The sequence below is a fragment of the Oncorhynchus clarkii genome, chromosome 26 (genome assembly GCF_045791955.1).
Source record: "Oncorhynchus clarkii lewisi isolate Uvic-CL-2024 chromosome 26, UVic_Ocla_1.0, whole genome shotgun sequence".
Lineage (NCBI taxonomy): Eukaryota > Metazoa > Chordata > Actinopteri > Salmoniformes > Salmonidae > Oncorhynchus > Oncorhynchus clarkii.
Window position 1 is genome coordinate 30,207,052 of NC_092172.1, and position 15,607 is coordinate 30,222,658.

General features: G+C 47.8%; 1 protein-coding gene across 2 annotated transcripts in view; it reads left to right on the plus strand.

The window, feature by feature from the left end:
• The window catches only part of LOC139385090 (protein unc-13 homolog C-like), a 235,673-nt gene that overhangs the window by 67,234 nt on the left and 152,832 nt on the right, over window positions 1-15,607 (plus strand). For both annotated transcript variants that reach the window (XM_071130138.1, XM_071130139.1), the window contains exons 13-14: window positions 412-480; window positions 7,409-7,498. In XM_071130138.1, coding sequence (XP_070986239.1) covers window positions 412-480; window positions 7,409-7,498 — 159 coding nt within the window. The remainder of the gene's footprint in view (window positions 1-411; window positions 481-7,408; window positions 7,499-15,607) is intronic.

Sequence of the window (15,607 nt, forward strand, 5' to 3'; positions counted from 1 at the left end):
CTCAGCTACACACACACACACACACACACACACACACACACACTCAGCTACACACACACACACACACACACACACACACACACACACACACACACACACACACACACACACACACACAGCTACACACACACACACAGCTACACACACTCACGCACTCAGCTACACACACACACACAGACTCACCTACACACACTTCTCAGCTAATGTTTATGGGCATTTGAAAACATCTGACTGAAATCATGAATATTGATCAGTACTGTTGTGTTTTTTGTTTCCTTGTCTACACAATATATTCCACCCTTTCAAATACCCCCATTTAAAAAAAAAAAAAATTGAAGTTCAAAGTTAAGTTGAACTGACAGTGTGATTGCTTTACTAATGGAAAAATCTATATATCTGTTTTTCTCACAGAGAGAGAAATTTGTCAAACTTCTAGATCAGCTGCACAACTCTCTGAGGATTGATCTGTCCAAGTACCGGGTTTGTACTCTGCATGTGTGTGTGTGTGTGTGTGTGTGTGTGTGTGTGTCTGTGTGTCTGTGTGTCTGTCTGTCTGTCTGTCTGTCTGTCTGTCTGTCTGTCTATCTATCGTAGAGTGTTGTAAAACAGAGGGTGTCTATGTATAATAGGATTATCTGTCCAGGGGTTGTACTTGGAGATGAACGGTTGTAATGATTTCTATCTCCAGGAGTCTTGTTCACTAGTCCTGTCCACTAATCCTGTTCACTAGTCCTGTTCACTAGTCCTGTCCACTAATCCTGTCCACTAGTCCTGTTCACTAGTCCTGTCCACTAGTCCTGTTCACTAGTCCTGACCACTAGTCCTGTCCACTAGACTTGTCCACTAGTCCTGTCCACTAGACTTGTACACTAGACCTGTCCACTAGTCCTGTCCACTAGTCCAGTCCACTTGTCCTGTCCACTTGTCCTGTCCACTAGACTTGTCCACTAGACCGGTCCACTAGTCCTGTTCACTAGTCCTGTCCACTAGACTTGTCCACTAGTCCTGTCTACTAGTCCTGTCCACTAGTCCTGTCCACTAGTCCTGTCCACTAGTCCTGTCCACTAAACCTGACTGTACTGTCAGTGGTTGAATTGTTGCTGGTGAAATGATGTGACATAAAAAACATTGCTTCCTATGTGGTGATTGTTTTGTCCTGGCTGTTTCTGTGTGTTTCTGTGTTTTTCTGTGAGTTTCTGTTAGTTTCTGTGTGTGTGTCTACCATTCAATTCTACTGAAATGTGTGATTATAGAGGCAAAGACGGAGAGCGGGGCAGGTTTTTCACTGTGTGATTATAGAGGTAAAGACAGAGAGCGGGGCAGGTTTTCACTGTGTGATTATAGAGGCAAAGACAGAGAGCGGGGCAGGTTTTTCACTGTGTGATTATAGAGGTAAAGACAGAGAGCGGGGCAGGTTTTTCACTGTGTGATTATAGAGGTAAAGACAGAGAGCGGGGCAGGTTTTTCACTGTGTGATTATAGAGGTAAAGACAGAGAGCGGGGCAGGTTTTTCACTGTGTGATTATAGAGGTAAAGACAGAGAGCGGGGCAGGTTTTTCACTGTGTGATTATAGAGGTAAAGACAGAGAGCGGGGCAGGTTTTCACTGTGTGATTATAGAGGTAAAGACAGAGAGGGGGCAGGTTTTTCACTGTGCTTGTCTTTTCAGATTGCTGGTGTCGTGTTATTCACACTGATTGAAAGCAGTCAGGAAATGTCACATTGTTTCTGACTGCTGCCGCTCCCACATCAATTCACAGACACACACACACACACACCCCTTGTCGTCGTACAGTAATGAGATTCAGATCAGGCCAGTCAGTCTCTTCGCTCGCTCGGCGTATGGATTTTTCTGTAATGATATTCTGAAGCAGATTGAGTTTGCTTTTCTCTGAAGAGAGAGTATTGCCCACTCTTTTTAAACGTATTCGTCAGGGGAGTCAGAATGTGCAGCGACACAGTGTAACAGCTGATTTGTCCCTCTGTGATGTCCCCTGTCGGCTCTACTGTCAGTGATTCACAGCATGTGCTCAGGGATACAGAGTGTTGTTTCAGACAGTGGACACTTTAAGTCGGAGGAGGGGCTCATTGGAATGGCTGGAATGAAATACATGTAATGGTGACACATTACCATTCACTACTTCTAGGATGTCTATTTAGGCTACATGTTGAAGTAGACATTGAGGGATATAGGTTGTGTATTTGGAGTAGACGTTCAGGCATGTGAATATTTAGGGTGAACTGAGGGATATAGGATTTTGATTTGGTCTTCGCCCCTGTGCCTTTACACGGTACAATAAAAACCCTATTATGCATTCCTGCGTCTGTCTCCCTAATATCTTCATACCAACGTGACAGAATAATGGACCATTAAGGGAGACAGCAGGAATGGCCCCTCCTATGACGCTGCGACTGGTCCATCCGCCGCCGCTGCAACTGGGCCATCTGACGCCACTGCTACTGATCCGTCCGCCGCCGCCACAACTTCCGGGTCCAACTTCGGCAGCTGCATTGGGTCCTGATCTACCCGCACTGCGTTCCTGTGATCTTCCTCGAGGCCCGGAGTCGTTGCGCTGCTGGTGCATCGGGGGGGGGGGGGGGGGGACTGGGGGGGGGGACTGTCACGGATCCCTCTGGAACTTTCCTTACGGACACCTATTCCCTATTCCCACTGATTAGTACTTGTATAAGTGTGCCCTTTGGTTTCCATTGTGGGCTCCATTATTGTTACTATGTCCGTTAGTGCGTGTGAGTACCTGTGCTGTATGCTTTGGCTTTCGTGCCATTATGGATTGTGCAGATGATTATGGGTCTCGTCCCATGTGTTAATCATTGTGCAGATGATTACGGGTCTCGTCCCATGTGTTAATCATTGTGCAGATGATTACGGGTCTCGTCCCATGTGTTAATCATTGTGCAGATGATTACGGGTCTCGTCCCATGTGTTAATCATTGTGCAGATGATTACGGGTCTCGTCCTGTGTGTTAATCATTGTGCAGATGATTACGGGTCTCGTCCCATGTGTTAATCATTGTGCAGATGATTACGGGTCTCGTCCTGTGTGTTAATCATTATGCAGATGATTACGGGTCTCGTCCCATGTGTTAATCATTGTGCAGATGATTACGGGTCTCGTCCTGTGTGTTAATCATTATGCAGATGATTACGGGTCTCGTCATGTGTGTTAATCATTATGCAGATGATTACGGGTCTTGTCCCGTGTGTTAATCATTGTGCAGATGATTACGGGTCTCGTCCCGTGTGTTAATCATTGTGCAGATGATTACGGGTCTTGTCCCGTGTGTTAATCATTGTGCAGATGATTACGGGTCTCGTCCCGTGTGTTAATCATTGTGCAGATGATTACGGGTCTCGTCCTGTGTGTTAATCATTGTGCAGATGATTACGGGTCTCGTCCTGTGTGTTAATCATTGTGCAGATGATTACGGGTCTCGTCCTGTGTGTTAATCATTATGCAGATGATTACGGGTCTCGTTCTGTGTGTTAATCATTATGCAGATGATTACGGGTCTTGTCCCGTGTGTTAATCATTGTGCAGATGATTACGGGTCTCGTCCCGTGTGTTAATCATTGTGCAGATGATTACGGGTCTCGTCCCGTGTGTTAATCATTGTGCAGATGATTACGGGTCTCGTCCTGTGTGTTAATCATTGTGCAGATGATTGCGGGTCTCGTCCTGTGTGTTAATCATTGTGCAGATGATTACGGGTCTCGTCCTGTGTGTTAATCATTGTGCAGATGATTACGGGTCTCGTCCTGTGTGTTAATCATTGTGCAGATGATTACGGGTCTCGTCTCGTGTGTTAATCATTGTGCAGATGATTACGGGTCTCGTCTCGTGTGTTAATCATTGTGCAGATGATTACGGGTCTCGTCTCGTGTGTTAATCATTGTGCAGATGATTACGGGTCTCGTCTCGTGTGTTAATCATTGTGCAGATGATTACGGGTCTCGTCTCGTGTGTTAATCATTGTGCAGATGATTACGGGTCTCGTCTCGTGTGTTAATCATTGTGCAGATGATTACGGGTCTCGTCCCGTGTGTTAATCATTGTGCAGATGATTACGGGTCTTGTCCCGTGTGTTAATCATTATGCGCGTGTGTTATTTATTCGAGGTACTCCTCGCTCTTTTGTTTGGGTTTCAACCCTGTGTTTTTGTATAGTGTTTGTTTGGTCTTCGCCCCTGTGCCTTTACATGGCACGCCGTAATTTGGGTAAAATAAAAAACCCTATTATGCATTCCTGCGCCTGTCTCCCGAATATCTTCATACCAACGTGACACATGGTAGAGGCTGAGGGATCTGGAATGCTCATTTACGTTTCTATGGTGATGGTTTATGGTAGATACTGAGGGATATAGGATGTCTGTTTAGGTTTCTATGGTGATGGTTTATGGTAGATACTGAGGGATATAGGATGTCTGTTTAGGTTTTTATGGTGATGGTTTATGGTAGATACTGAGGGATATAGGATGTCTGTTTAGGTTTCTATGGTGATGGTTTATGGTAGATACTGAGGGATATAGGATGTCTGTTTAGGTAGGATGTTGTTTCAGGGTAGACGTTGAGGTATATAAGATGTCTGTTTAGGGTAGATGTTGAGGTATATAAGATGTCTGTTTAGGGTAGACGTTGAGGTACTGTATATGGGATGTCTTTTTAGAGTATGGATATTTTATATTAGTTTAGGGTGGATATGTAAGAGGTTGTTCTTAGTAAGGACAATAAAGCTGCAAACACAATACACAGTTGAATGATGGTTTAGTAAATGAGTTTTGTTGGTGATTCTCGACTGAGCGGAATTGATCCTTCATACACGGTCTTTGAGTCCATGATCGTTCTGGGTTACTTTTGTGATTGACAGAGAGTTTGTGTGCGTCCCAAATTGCACCATATTCCCTATGTAGTGCACTACTTTTGATGAGAGCCTTATGGGTCCTGGTCTAAAGTAGTCCCCCCAATAGGGAATAGGGTGCTTTTTGGGATGTGGCCCTTCTGTTCATTTAGAGTTCATGTTGACTTTATGTAACGGACTCAGTAAAGAATCCACTGACATTTCCTCACCAGCCTACTCTAAACCCTCACTGGCAGTACAGCAAAACCCATTGAGCCCCGAGCAGACAAAAATCAGAACAGTTCCTCCTCAGATCAGAGCACACAGTTATCAGGCCCGTTTTAGACTCTGTCAAACACTGAGTAACAATCTCAGTTATTGGTCTAATGGTTAGGGTTAGAGTTCATTAGGTTTGGTCTCAAAGTTACTTGGGAGGTGTGTGTGTGTGTGTGTGCGTGCGTGCGTGTGTGTGTGTGTGTGTGTGTGTGTGTGTGTGTGTGTGTGTGTGTGTGTGTGTGTGTGTGTGTGTGTGTGTGTGTGTGTGTGTGTGTGTGTGTGTGTGTGTGTGTGTGTGTGTGTGTAGCTGAGTGTGTGTGTGTGTGTGTGTGTGTGTGAGAGTGTGTGTGTGTGTGTGTGTGTGTGTGTGTGTGTGTGTGTGTGTGTGTGTGTGCGCGTGCGTGCGTGTGAGTCTGTGGTAAAGAGGAGGGAGGGTGGGGGGCAGTAATGTATAGTTCACCAAGCACCTTTTCTCAGCCTATCAGGGTGCACGTGTGTGTTGAAAGCTCTCCTGTCACGCTGCTCTGAGCATGAATGGGAGGTTTCCATCACACAGGGCCATGGGGCTTTAACACTAAAAGACCAGACATCAAACTCGTTTAGTGATGATGGCTAGATGTGTCCCATCATCAATATCAATGTGTGAATGAATTATGAGCCTGCGTGGGATACAGCGTTGTGAGACGAGTGGCCTTCAGCACCTGATCCCACCTTGAGGGCCGTACACTACCTAGTTATAATGCTGTATGTTTCCAGGAGGGGAATAGACTGCCACTGGCTGCTGCTTCCCTTTGTGAATCTGTTGGGTAGTGTTAGTTAGTTAGTTAATAACTGATTTTTATAGCTATTTCTTGTTGTCTATGACCCTTGTTTCATTATCCTAATACACACACTGTAGCACTTTGGGGTTGTTTTTAGATGAAAAGCGCATTACAAATGAAGAGCTCTATTCAGTCTGTATGAACGAAGCGTTCCAGGATGCGTGATAGAAATGTAAAGGTGATTCCCCATTGAGCCGACATATGCAGCGTTTAGTACAGTCTCTGTTAACGCGAGAGCATTGCCTTCCAATTTCAATCATGCTGTAACACTTAGTTTTTTACAATCACTTTGGCACTAATTTCGGAACCTTGATGTCATTTTTCAAAACTCTAGACACAAAACTCACAAAAGTAAAATCACCTGTTCAAAATTACACAACTTAACATCAAAGTATTACCATTTCAAAATGCAATTCACACATTACATCTGAGATGACTGTCTATTCATTTCATTACAATGATCTAACTATCAATTGATACAACTGCTCAAAATGATAAGTAACTGTTGCATTACTCTTAATGTGTAGTTTTATGGAAACTGACAAACAATATTCCATGTTTAGATCATGAAAGTTTCAGGATAACGAGATCCATTGACATAAATTACCGTGGAATATGAACCAATTGGACTACATTATCTATGGATGTAATATTTCATCATCATTCTTTATCAGACACTGTTTCTATGGTCCCACGTACCACTTTTCCAGACCATGTTTTCAGATTTGACATTACTGTACACTCGGACACTTTATTAGGTACACCTTTCTAGTACTGGGTAGGACCCCCTTTTGCCTCCACAACAGCCTGAATTATTCATGGTGTTGTACGTTAAGAGATGCCATTCTTCACACCACTGTTTTAAACAGCTGTTATTTGAGCATTTTTTGCCTTTCTGTTAGCTTGAATGAGTCTGGACATTCTCCTCTGACCTCTCTCATTAACAAGGTGTTTTGGCCCACAGAAATGTCGCTCACTGAATGTGTTTTGTTTATCGCACCATTCTCTGTAAACTCTAGAGACTGCAGTGCGTAAAAGTCCCAGGAGGACAGCTGTTTCTGAGGTGCTGGAATCACCATGTGTAGCATCAACAATCATACCACAGTCAAAGTTGCTTAGATTACTCATCATGCCTGTTCTAATGTTTGGTCGAACAACATCTAAAGCTCTCTACTCTATATACTCTATATATTGAGTTGCAGGCAGCCACATGATTCGCTCTTCGAATGTAACCTTCCTTGATGAGCTAAATCAGGTCTGTAGAGCTGATGGCATGACCTATGACCTTTTTGAGTTTTGAACAATGACCACAAGGTTCTGAAATTAGTGCCAAAGTGATTGTAAAAAACTGTAACTTCAGTGATACAGATTGAATAGAGCCTTAGCTGTAGAGAGATGGAGAATGAGAAGGGAGCGGTAGAGAGAGAACCAATCTCTTCATTATTTTCTCCTGCAGGATAATTTCCCAGCTGGTAACCCAGAGCGTCTCCAGGACCTGAAGTCTACTGTGGACCTTCTCACCAGCATCACCTTCTTCAGGATGAAGGTATGTACGTGTGTGTGTGTGTGTGTGTGTGTGTGTGTGTGTGTGTGTGTGTGTGTGTATGACACTCACAGTTTATTGTAGTAGAAGCATGCCTATCAATGAAGTAGCATATTGGTACATTTACTGCTTAGCTTTACAGTGATAGTCAATACTGATTATGGATTATGTATGTATGTATGTATGTATACATACATACAGTTGAAGTCAGAAGTTTACATACACTTAGGTTGGAGTCATTAAAACTAATTTTTCAACCACTCCACAAATTTCTTGTTAACAAACTATAGTTTTGGCAAATCGGTTAAGACATCTACTTTGTGCATGACACAATACATTTTCCCAACAATTGTTTACTGTGATAACATGCGTCTTGGTGAGAGGTGTAGGAGTCAGGCGCAGGAGAGCAGGGATGTCTGAGGAGCGTGTTTAATAATAGTCCAGCAATGCAAATGGCACAGAACAAAAATCCCAAAACTACGCTCTCGAATAATCGTGCAAACACACGGAGGAACTAACACAGTTCCGACACTTTACATACACGTGCGTAAATGCGAAAAAACAACAAACATCAAATACCATCGAACGCAATACACACAAGTCTAATCCTGCACGAATTACGGCAGGTAACAGCTGCCCTATATACCCACAGAAATCAAAGCAATTGAAAACCAGGTGTGAAAAGGAACACAGACAAAACAACCAGAAAAAGAAAAAGGGATCGGTAGTGGCTAGTAGACCGGCGACGCCGAGCGCCGCCCGAACAGGGAGAGGAGTTACCCTCGGTAGAAGTCGTGACAGTACCCCCCCCCTGACGCGCGGCTCCCGCAGCGCGACGACGCCGGCCTCGAGGACGACCCGGAGGACGAGGCGCAGGGCGATCCGGATGGAGGCGGTGAAACTCCCTTAGCATAGGAGGATCCAGTACGTCCTCCACCGGCACCCAGCATCTCTCCTCCGGACCGTACCCCTCCCAGTCCACGAGGTACTGAAGACCCCCCACCCGACGCCTCGAGTCCAGTATGGACCGAACTGCATACGCCGGCGGCCCCCCGATGTCCAGGGGGGGCGGAGGGACCTCCCGCACCTCATCTTCTTGAAGCGGACCAGCCACCACCGGCCTGAGGAGAGACACATGAAACGAGGGGTTAATACGGTAATACGGGGGGAGCTGTAACCTATAACACACCTCGTTTATTCTCCTCAGGACTTTGAATGGCCCCACAAACCGTGGACCCAGCTTCCGGCAGGGCAGGTGGAGGGGCAGGTTTCGGGTCGAGAGCCAGACCCGGTCCCCCGGTGTGTACACCGGGGCCTCGCTGCGATGGCGGTCGGCACTGGCCTTCTGCCGTGCTTCGGCCCGTTTAAGGTACCCATGGGCGGCCTCCCAGGTTTCCCTTGAGCGTTTCACCCAATCGTCCACCGCAGGAGCCTCGGTCTGGCTCTGATGCCATGGTACCAGGACCGGCTGATAGCCCAACACACATTGGAAGGGCGACAGGTTCGTAGAGGAGTGGGGGAGTGAGTTCTGGGCCATCTCCGCCCAGGGGATGTACTTCGCCCACTCCCCTGGCCGGTCCTGGCAATACGACCGCAGAAACCTACCCACATCCTGGTTCACTCTTTCCACCTGCCCATTACTCTCGGGGTGAAACCCAGAGGTCAGGCTGACCGAGACCCCCAAACGTTCCATGAAAGCCTTCCACACCCTGGACGTGAACTGGGGACCCCGATCAGAAACAATATCCTCAGGCACCCCGTAGTGCCGGAAGACGTGAGTAAACAGGGCCTCCGCCGTCTGTAGGGCCGTAGGGAGACCGGGCAAAGGGAGGAGACGACAGGACTTAGAAAACCGATCCACAACGACCAGGATTGTGGTGTTGCCCTGTGACGGTGGCAGATCGGTCAAGAAGTCAACCGACAGGTGTGACCAAGGCCGCTGTGGAACGGGAAGGGGTTGTAACTTCCCTCTGGGCAGGTGCCTAGGAGCCTTGCACTGAGCGCACACTGAGCAGGAGGACACATAAACCCTCACGTCCTTGGCTAAAGTGGTCCACCAGTACTTCCCACTAAGACATCGCACCGTCCTCCCAATCCCCGGATGACCAGAGGAGGGGGATGTGTGAGCCCACCAAATTAACCTGTCTCTAACCTCCAGCGGAACATACACCCGTCCCGCTGGACATTGTGGTGGAGTGGGCTCAACACGCGATGCTCGCTCAATGTCTGCGTCCACCTCCCACCTTACAGGTGCCACTAGACAAGAAGCCGGGTGGATGGGCGTAGGATCAATGGCCCGCTCCTCCGTATCATATAGTCGGGACAGTGCGTCTGCCTTAGTGTTCTGGGAGCCTCGTCTATAGGAGATGGTAAACCTAAATCGGGTGAAAAACATGGCCCACCTTGCCTGACGAGGGTTCAGTCTCCTCGCTGCCCGAATGTACTCTAGATTACGGTGGTCAGTCCAGATGAGGAAAGGGTGCTGGGCCCCCTCAAGCCAATGTCTCCACACCTTCAGGGCTCTGACAACAGCTAGCAGCTCCCGATCCCCCACATCATAGTTTCGCTCCGCCGGGCTGAGCTTCTGAGAAAAGAAAGCACAGGGGCGGAGCTTCGGTGGCGCACCCGAGCGCTGGGAGAGCACGGCTCCAACCCCAGCCTCGGATGCGTCCACCTCCACTATAAATGCCAAAGAGGGGTCCGGATGCGCCAGCACGGGAGCCGAGGTAAAAAGAGCCTTCAGGCGACCAAAAGCCCTGTCCGCCTCAGCCGACCACCCCAGACGCGCCGGCCCCCCCTTCAGCAGTGACGTAATGGGCGCAGCCACCTGCCCAAAACCCCGGATAAACCTCCGGTAGTAGTTGGCAAACCCCAAGAACCGCTGTACCTCCTTTACCGTGGTTGGAGTCGGCCAATTACTCACGGCTGCAATGCGGTCATCCTCCATCACCAACCCCGATGTGGAAATGCGATATCCAAGGAAGGAGACGGCCTGTTGGAAGAACGAGCATTTCTCAGCCTTGACGTACAGGTCATGCTCCAACAGTCTCCCAAGTACCCTGCGCACCAGAGACACATGCGCGGCCCGTGTAGCGGAATAGACCAGAATATCATTGATGTAAACCACCACACCCTGACCGTGCAGATCCCTGAGAATCTCATCCACAAAAGATTGGAAGACTGCTGGAGCATTCTTCAACCCGTACGGCATGACGAGGTACTCATAATGGCCGGATGTGGTACTAAACGCCTTAGTTTGTGTGTGTGTGTGTGTGTCCCTTCCGGATACGCGCCAAGTTATATGCACTCCTGAGATCCAGTTTTGTGAAAAACCGTGCTCCGTGAAATGACTCAATCGCCGTGGCAATGAGAGGTAGCGGGTAACTATACCCCACCGTGATGGAATTTAGACCTCTATAGTCAATGCACGGACGCAGACCACCCTCCTTCTTCTTCACAAAAAAGAAACTCGAGGAGGCAGGTGAGATGGAGGGCTGAATGAACCCCTGCCCCAGAGATTCCGATATGTATGTCTCCATAGCCACCGTCTCCTCCTGTGACAGGGGATACACGTGACTCCTGGGAAGTGCAGCGCCTACCAGGAGATTTATCGCACAATCCCCTCGTCGATGAGGTGGTAATTGGGTCGCCTTCTTTTTACAGAAGGCGATAGCCAAATCGGCATATTCTGAGGGAATGTGCACGGTGGAGACTTGGTCTGGACTCTCCACCGTTGTAGCACCGATGGAAACTCCTACACACCTGCCTGAGCACTCCTCCGACCACCCCTGTAGAGCCCTCTGTTGCCACAAAATCCTGGGGTTGTGACGGGCCAACCAGGGGATCCCCAACACCACCGGAAACGCAGGAGAATCAATGAGGAAGAGACTAATTCTCTCCTCATGACCCTCCTGCGTAACCATATCCAGTGGAGCCGTGGCCTCCGTGACTAGCCCTGACCCTAATGGTCGGCTATCTAAGGCGTGCACTGGGAAGGGTTTATCCAGCTGAACAAGGGGAATCCCTAACCTGTTCGCTAAACCGCGGTCAATAAAATTCCCCGCCGCGCCTGAATCTACTAGCGCCTTATGCCGGGAAAGAGGGGAAAATTTAGGAAAAACAATCCATACATACACGTGACCAACAGGGGCTCTGGGTGAGCCTGGTGCCGACTCACCTGAGGTGTCCGGGCAGTGCTCGGCCTGGCGTCTCGACTCCCGGGGGGACCCCCCCAGCACCGGTCAGCAGTGTGCCCTCTGCGACCACAGCTGGCACAGGAAAGGCCCCCTCCTCCGGTCGCCCTCGCTGAAGCACCTCCTAGCTCCATGGGTGTTGGAGTGGTGGAGCTGGGAGATGGAACTGACAGAACCCGATCTGGACGTACGCGGGTCGCCAGCAAGTTGTCCAACCGAATGGACATGTCGATCAATTGGTCCAAGGACAGGGTGGTGTCTCTACAGGCCAGCTCCCTACGGACGTCCTCACGCAAACTACACCTATAGTGATCGATCAAGGCCCTGTCGTTCCATCCCGCGCCAGCGGCCAAGGTCCGGAACTCTAGAGCAAAGTCCTGAGCACTCCTCCTCTCCTGCCTCAGATGGAACAGCCGTTCACCCGCCGGGCCGTGATCAAACACGGCCCGAAAGTGGCGGGTGAACTCTGGGTAGTGGTCCCTCGCCGAGTCAGGATCGTTCCACACCGCGTTGGCCCACTCCAGGGCTTTACCTGCGAGGCAGGAGACGAGGGCGTTCACGCTCTCACCCCCCGAAGGAGCCGGACGAACGGTCGCCAGGTATAGGTCCATCTGGAGTAAGAAGCCCTGGCACCCGGCCGCCGTCCCATCATACTCCCTCGGGAGGGCGAGTCGAATTCCACTGTGCTCAGGCAATGAAGGAGAGGGTAGTGGTACTGGTTGGGGTGTAGCTGATAACGGTGTGGGAAGGCCACCTCTCTCCCATCTCTCCATCGTCACCATCACCTGATCCATGGCGGTCCCCAGTCGGTGTAACACTGCCGTGTGGTGTTGAACTCGCTCCTCCACGGACCCTGGAAGTGCGTCCGCTCCTGCTGACTCCATAATTATATTGGTGCAGGATTCTGTGATAACATGCGTCTTGGTGAGAGGTGTAGGAGTCAGGCGCAGGAGAGCAGGGATGTCTGAGGAGCGTGTTTAATAATAGTCCAGCAATGCAAATGGCACAGAACAAAAATCCCAAAACTACGCTCTCGAATAATCGTGCAAACACACGGAGGAACTAACACAGTTCCGACACTTTACATACACGTGCGTAAATGCGAAAAAACAACAAACATCAAATACCATCGAACGCAATACACACAAGTCTAATCCTGCACGAATTACGGCAGGTAACAGCTGCCCTATATACCCACAGAAATCAAAGCAATTGAAAACCAGGTGTGAAAAGGAACACAGACAAAACAACCAGAAAAAGAAAAAGGGATCGGTAGTGGCTAGTAGACCGGCGACGCCGAGCGCCGAGCGCCGCCCGAACAGGGAGAGGAGTTACCCTCGGTAGAAGTCGTGACATTTACAGACAGATTATTTCACTTGTAATTCACTTTATCACAATTCCAGTGGGTCAGAAGTTTACATACATTAAGTTGACTGTGCCTTTAAACAGCTTGGAAAATTCCAGAAAATTATGTCATGGCTTTAGAAGCTTCTGATAGGCTAATTGACATAATTTTAGTGAATTGGAGGTGTACCTGTGGATGTATTTCAAGGCCTACCAAACTCAGTGCCTCTTTGCTTGACATCATGGGAAAATCAAAAGAAATCAGCCAAGACCTCAGAAAAATAATTGTTGACCTCCTCATGTCTGGTTCATCCTTGGGAGCAATTTCCAATTGCCTGAAAGTACCACGTTCATCTGTACAAACAATAGTACGCAAGTATAAACACCAAGGGACCACGTTCATCTGTACAAACAATAGTACGCAAGTATAAACACCAGGGGACCACGCTCATCTGTACAAACAATAGTACGCAAGTATAAACACCATGGGACCACGTTCATCTGTAACAAACAATAGTACGCAAGTATAAACACCATGGGACCACGCTCATCTGTACAAACAATAGTACGCAAGTATAAACACCATGGGACCACGTTCATCTGTAACAAACAATAGTACGCAAGTATAAACACCATGGGACCACGCAGCTGTCATACCGCTCAGGAAGGAGAAGCGTTCTGTCTCCCAGAGATGAACGTACTTTGGTGTGAAAAGTGCAAATCAATCCAAGAACAACAGCAAAGGACCTTGTGAAGATGCTGGAGGAAACAGGTAAAAAAGTATCTATATCCACAGTAAAACGAGTCCTATATCGATATAACCTGAAAGGCCAATCAGCAAGGAAGAAGCCACTGCTCAAAAAAACGCCATAAAAGCCACTACGGTTTGCAACTGCACATGGGGACAAAGATTGTACTTTTTGGTCGAATGTCCCCTGGTCTGATGAAACAAAAAAAGAACTTTGGCCATAATGACCATTGTTATGTTTGGAGGAAAAAGGGGGATGCTTGCAAGCCGAAGAACACCATCCCAACATCGAAGCACGGGGGTGGCAGCATCATGTTGTGGGGTTGCTTTGCTGCAGGAGGGACTGGTGCACTTCACAAAATAGATGGCTTCATGAGGAAGTAAAATTATGTGGATATATTGAAGCAACATCTCAAGACATCAGTTAAAGCTTGGTTGCAAATGGGTCTTCCAAATGGACAATGACCCCAAGCATACTTCCAAAGTTGGCTTCAGGACAACAAGGTCAAGGTAATGGAGTGGCCGTCACAAAGCCCTGACCTCAATCCCATAGAAAATTTGTGGGCAGACCTGAAAAAGAGTGTACGAGCAAGGAGGCCTACAAACCTGACTCATTTACATCAGCTCTGTCAGGAGGAATGGGCCAAAATTCACACAGGCTACCTGAAACGTTTGACCCAAGTAAAACAATTTTAAGGCAATGCTACCAAATACTAATTGAGTGTATTTAAACTTCTGACCAACTGGGAATGTGATGAAAGAAATAAAAGCTGAAATAAATCATTCTCTCTACTATTATTCTGATATTTCACATTCTTAAAATAAAGTGGTGACCCTAACTGACCTAAGACAGGGAATTTTTACTAGGATTAAATATCAGGAATTGTGCAAAACTGAGTTGAAATGTATTTGGCTGAGGTGTATGTAAACTTTCGACTTCAACTGTATACACACACACACACACACACACACACACACACACACACACACACACACACACACACACACACACACACACACACACACATATATACAGTATATATATACATATATATGTATACACACACTCACCCTCACACACTAAGCAGAAACACTGATTATTCTATTCTTTCTGTAGATCCATCTGAGCAGGGAGCAGCAGCAAATATGCTATAAGATATGTCTGTCTGAAGGCCCCAACGAGTCATATAGACTGACTTATGTTCCTCCATACTAGTGACAATTATCCATACTGATTCCTGATGTTACACACTCTGTTGATTCTCTAAGTGACACGCGTGTGTGTGTGTGTGTGAGTGAGAGAAGCATTTTAACCACCCTCTCTCCCAGTGCAATCCCTGCCCTGTAATCCTCTCCCAGAGTTCCCAGACTGCACGCTGATTTATCTAGGTTTAAAACAGCCCATTGCTGTGCTTCATACACACAGGCACAAACACATGCATGCACCCACACACACACACACACACACACACACACACACACACAAAAAAAAACTGTCGACACGCACACAAACACACACACACAAAGACACCGGTGGACTCCCACTCCCACTCAGGAAGGCTGTGTTGTGGTGTGGGGCGGATGTACACAGAATGGAGCGGCCAGGCGTAACTAAGATGGCAGCTGAAGGGGAGATGACGTGGGGGGAGGAATGAGAATTGTCACTTTATGTTACAGACGCTTTCACTCCCACTTCCAGCCACCCTGCACATTAAGGGAAAGGGAAAGGGGATACCTAGTCAATTGCACAACTGAATGCATTCAGCCGAAGTGTGTTCAACCGAAGTGTGTAACCCAACCCCTCTGAATCACACACACACGCACACA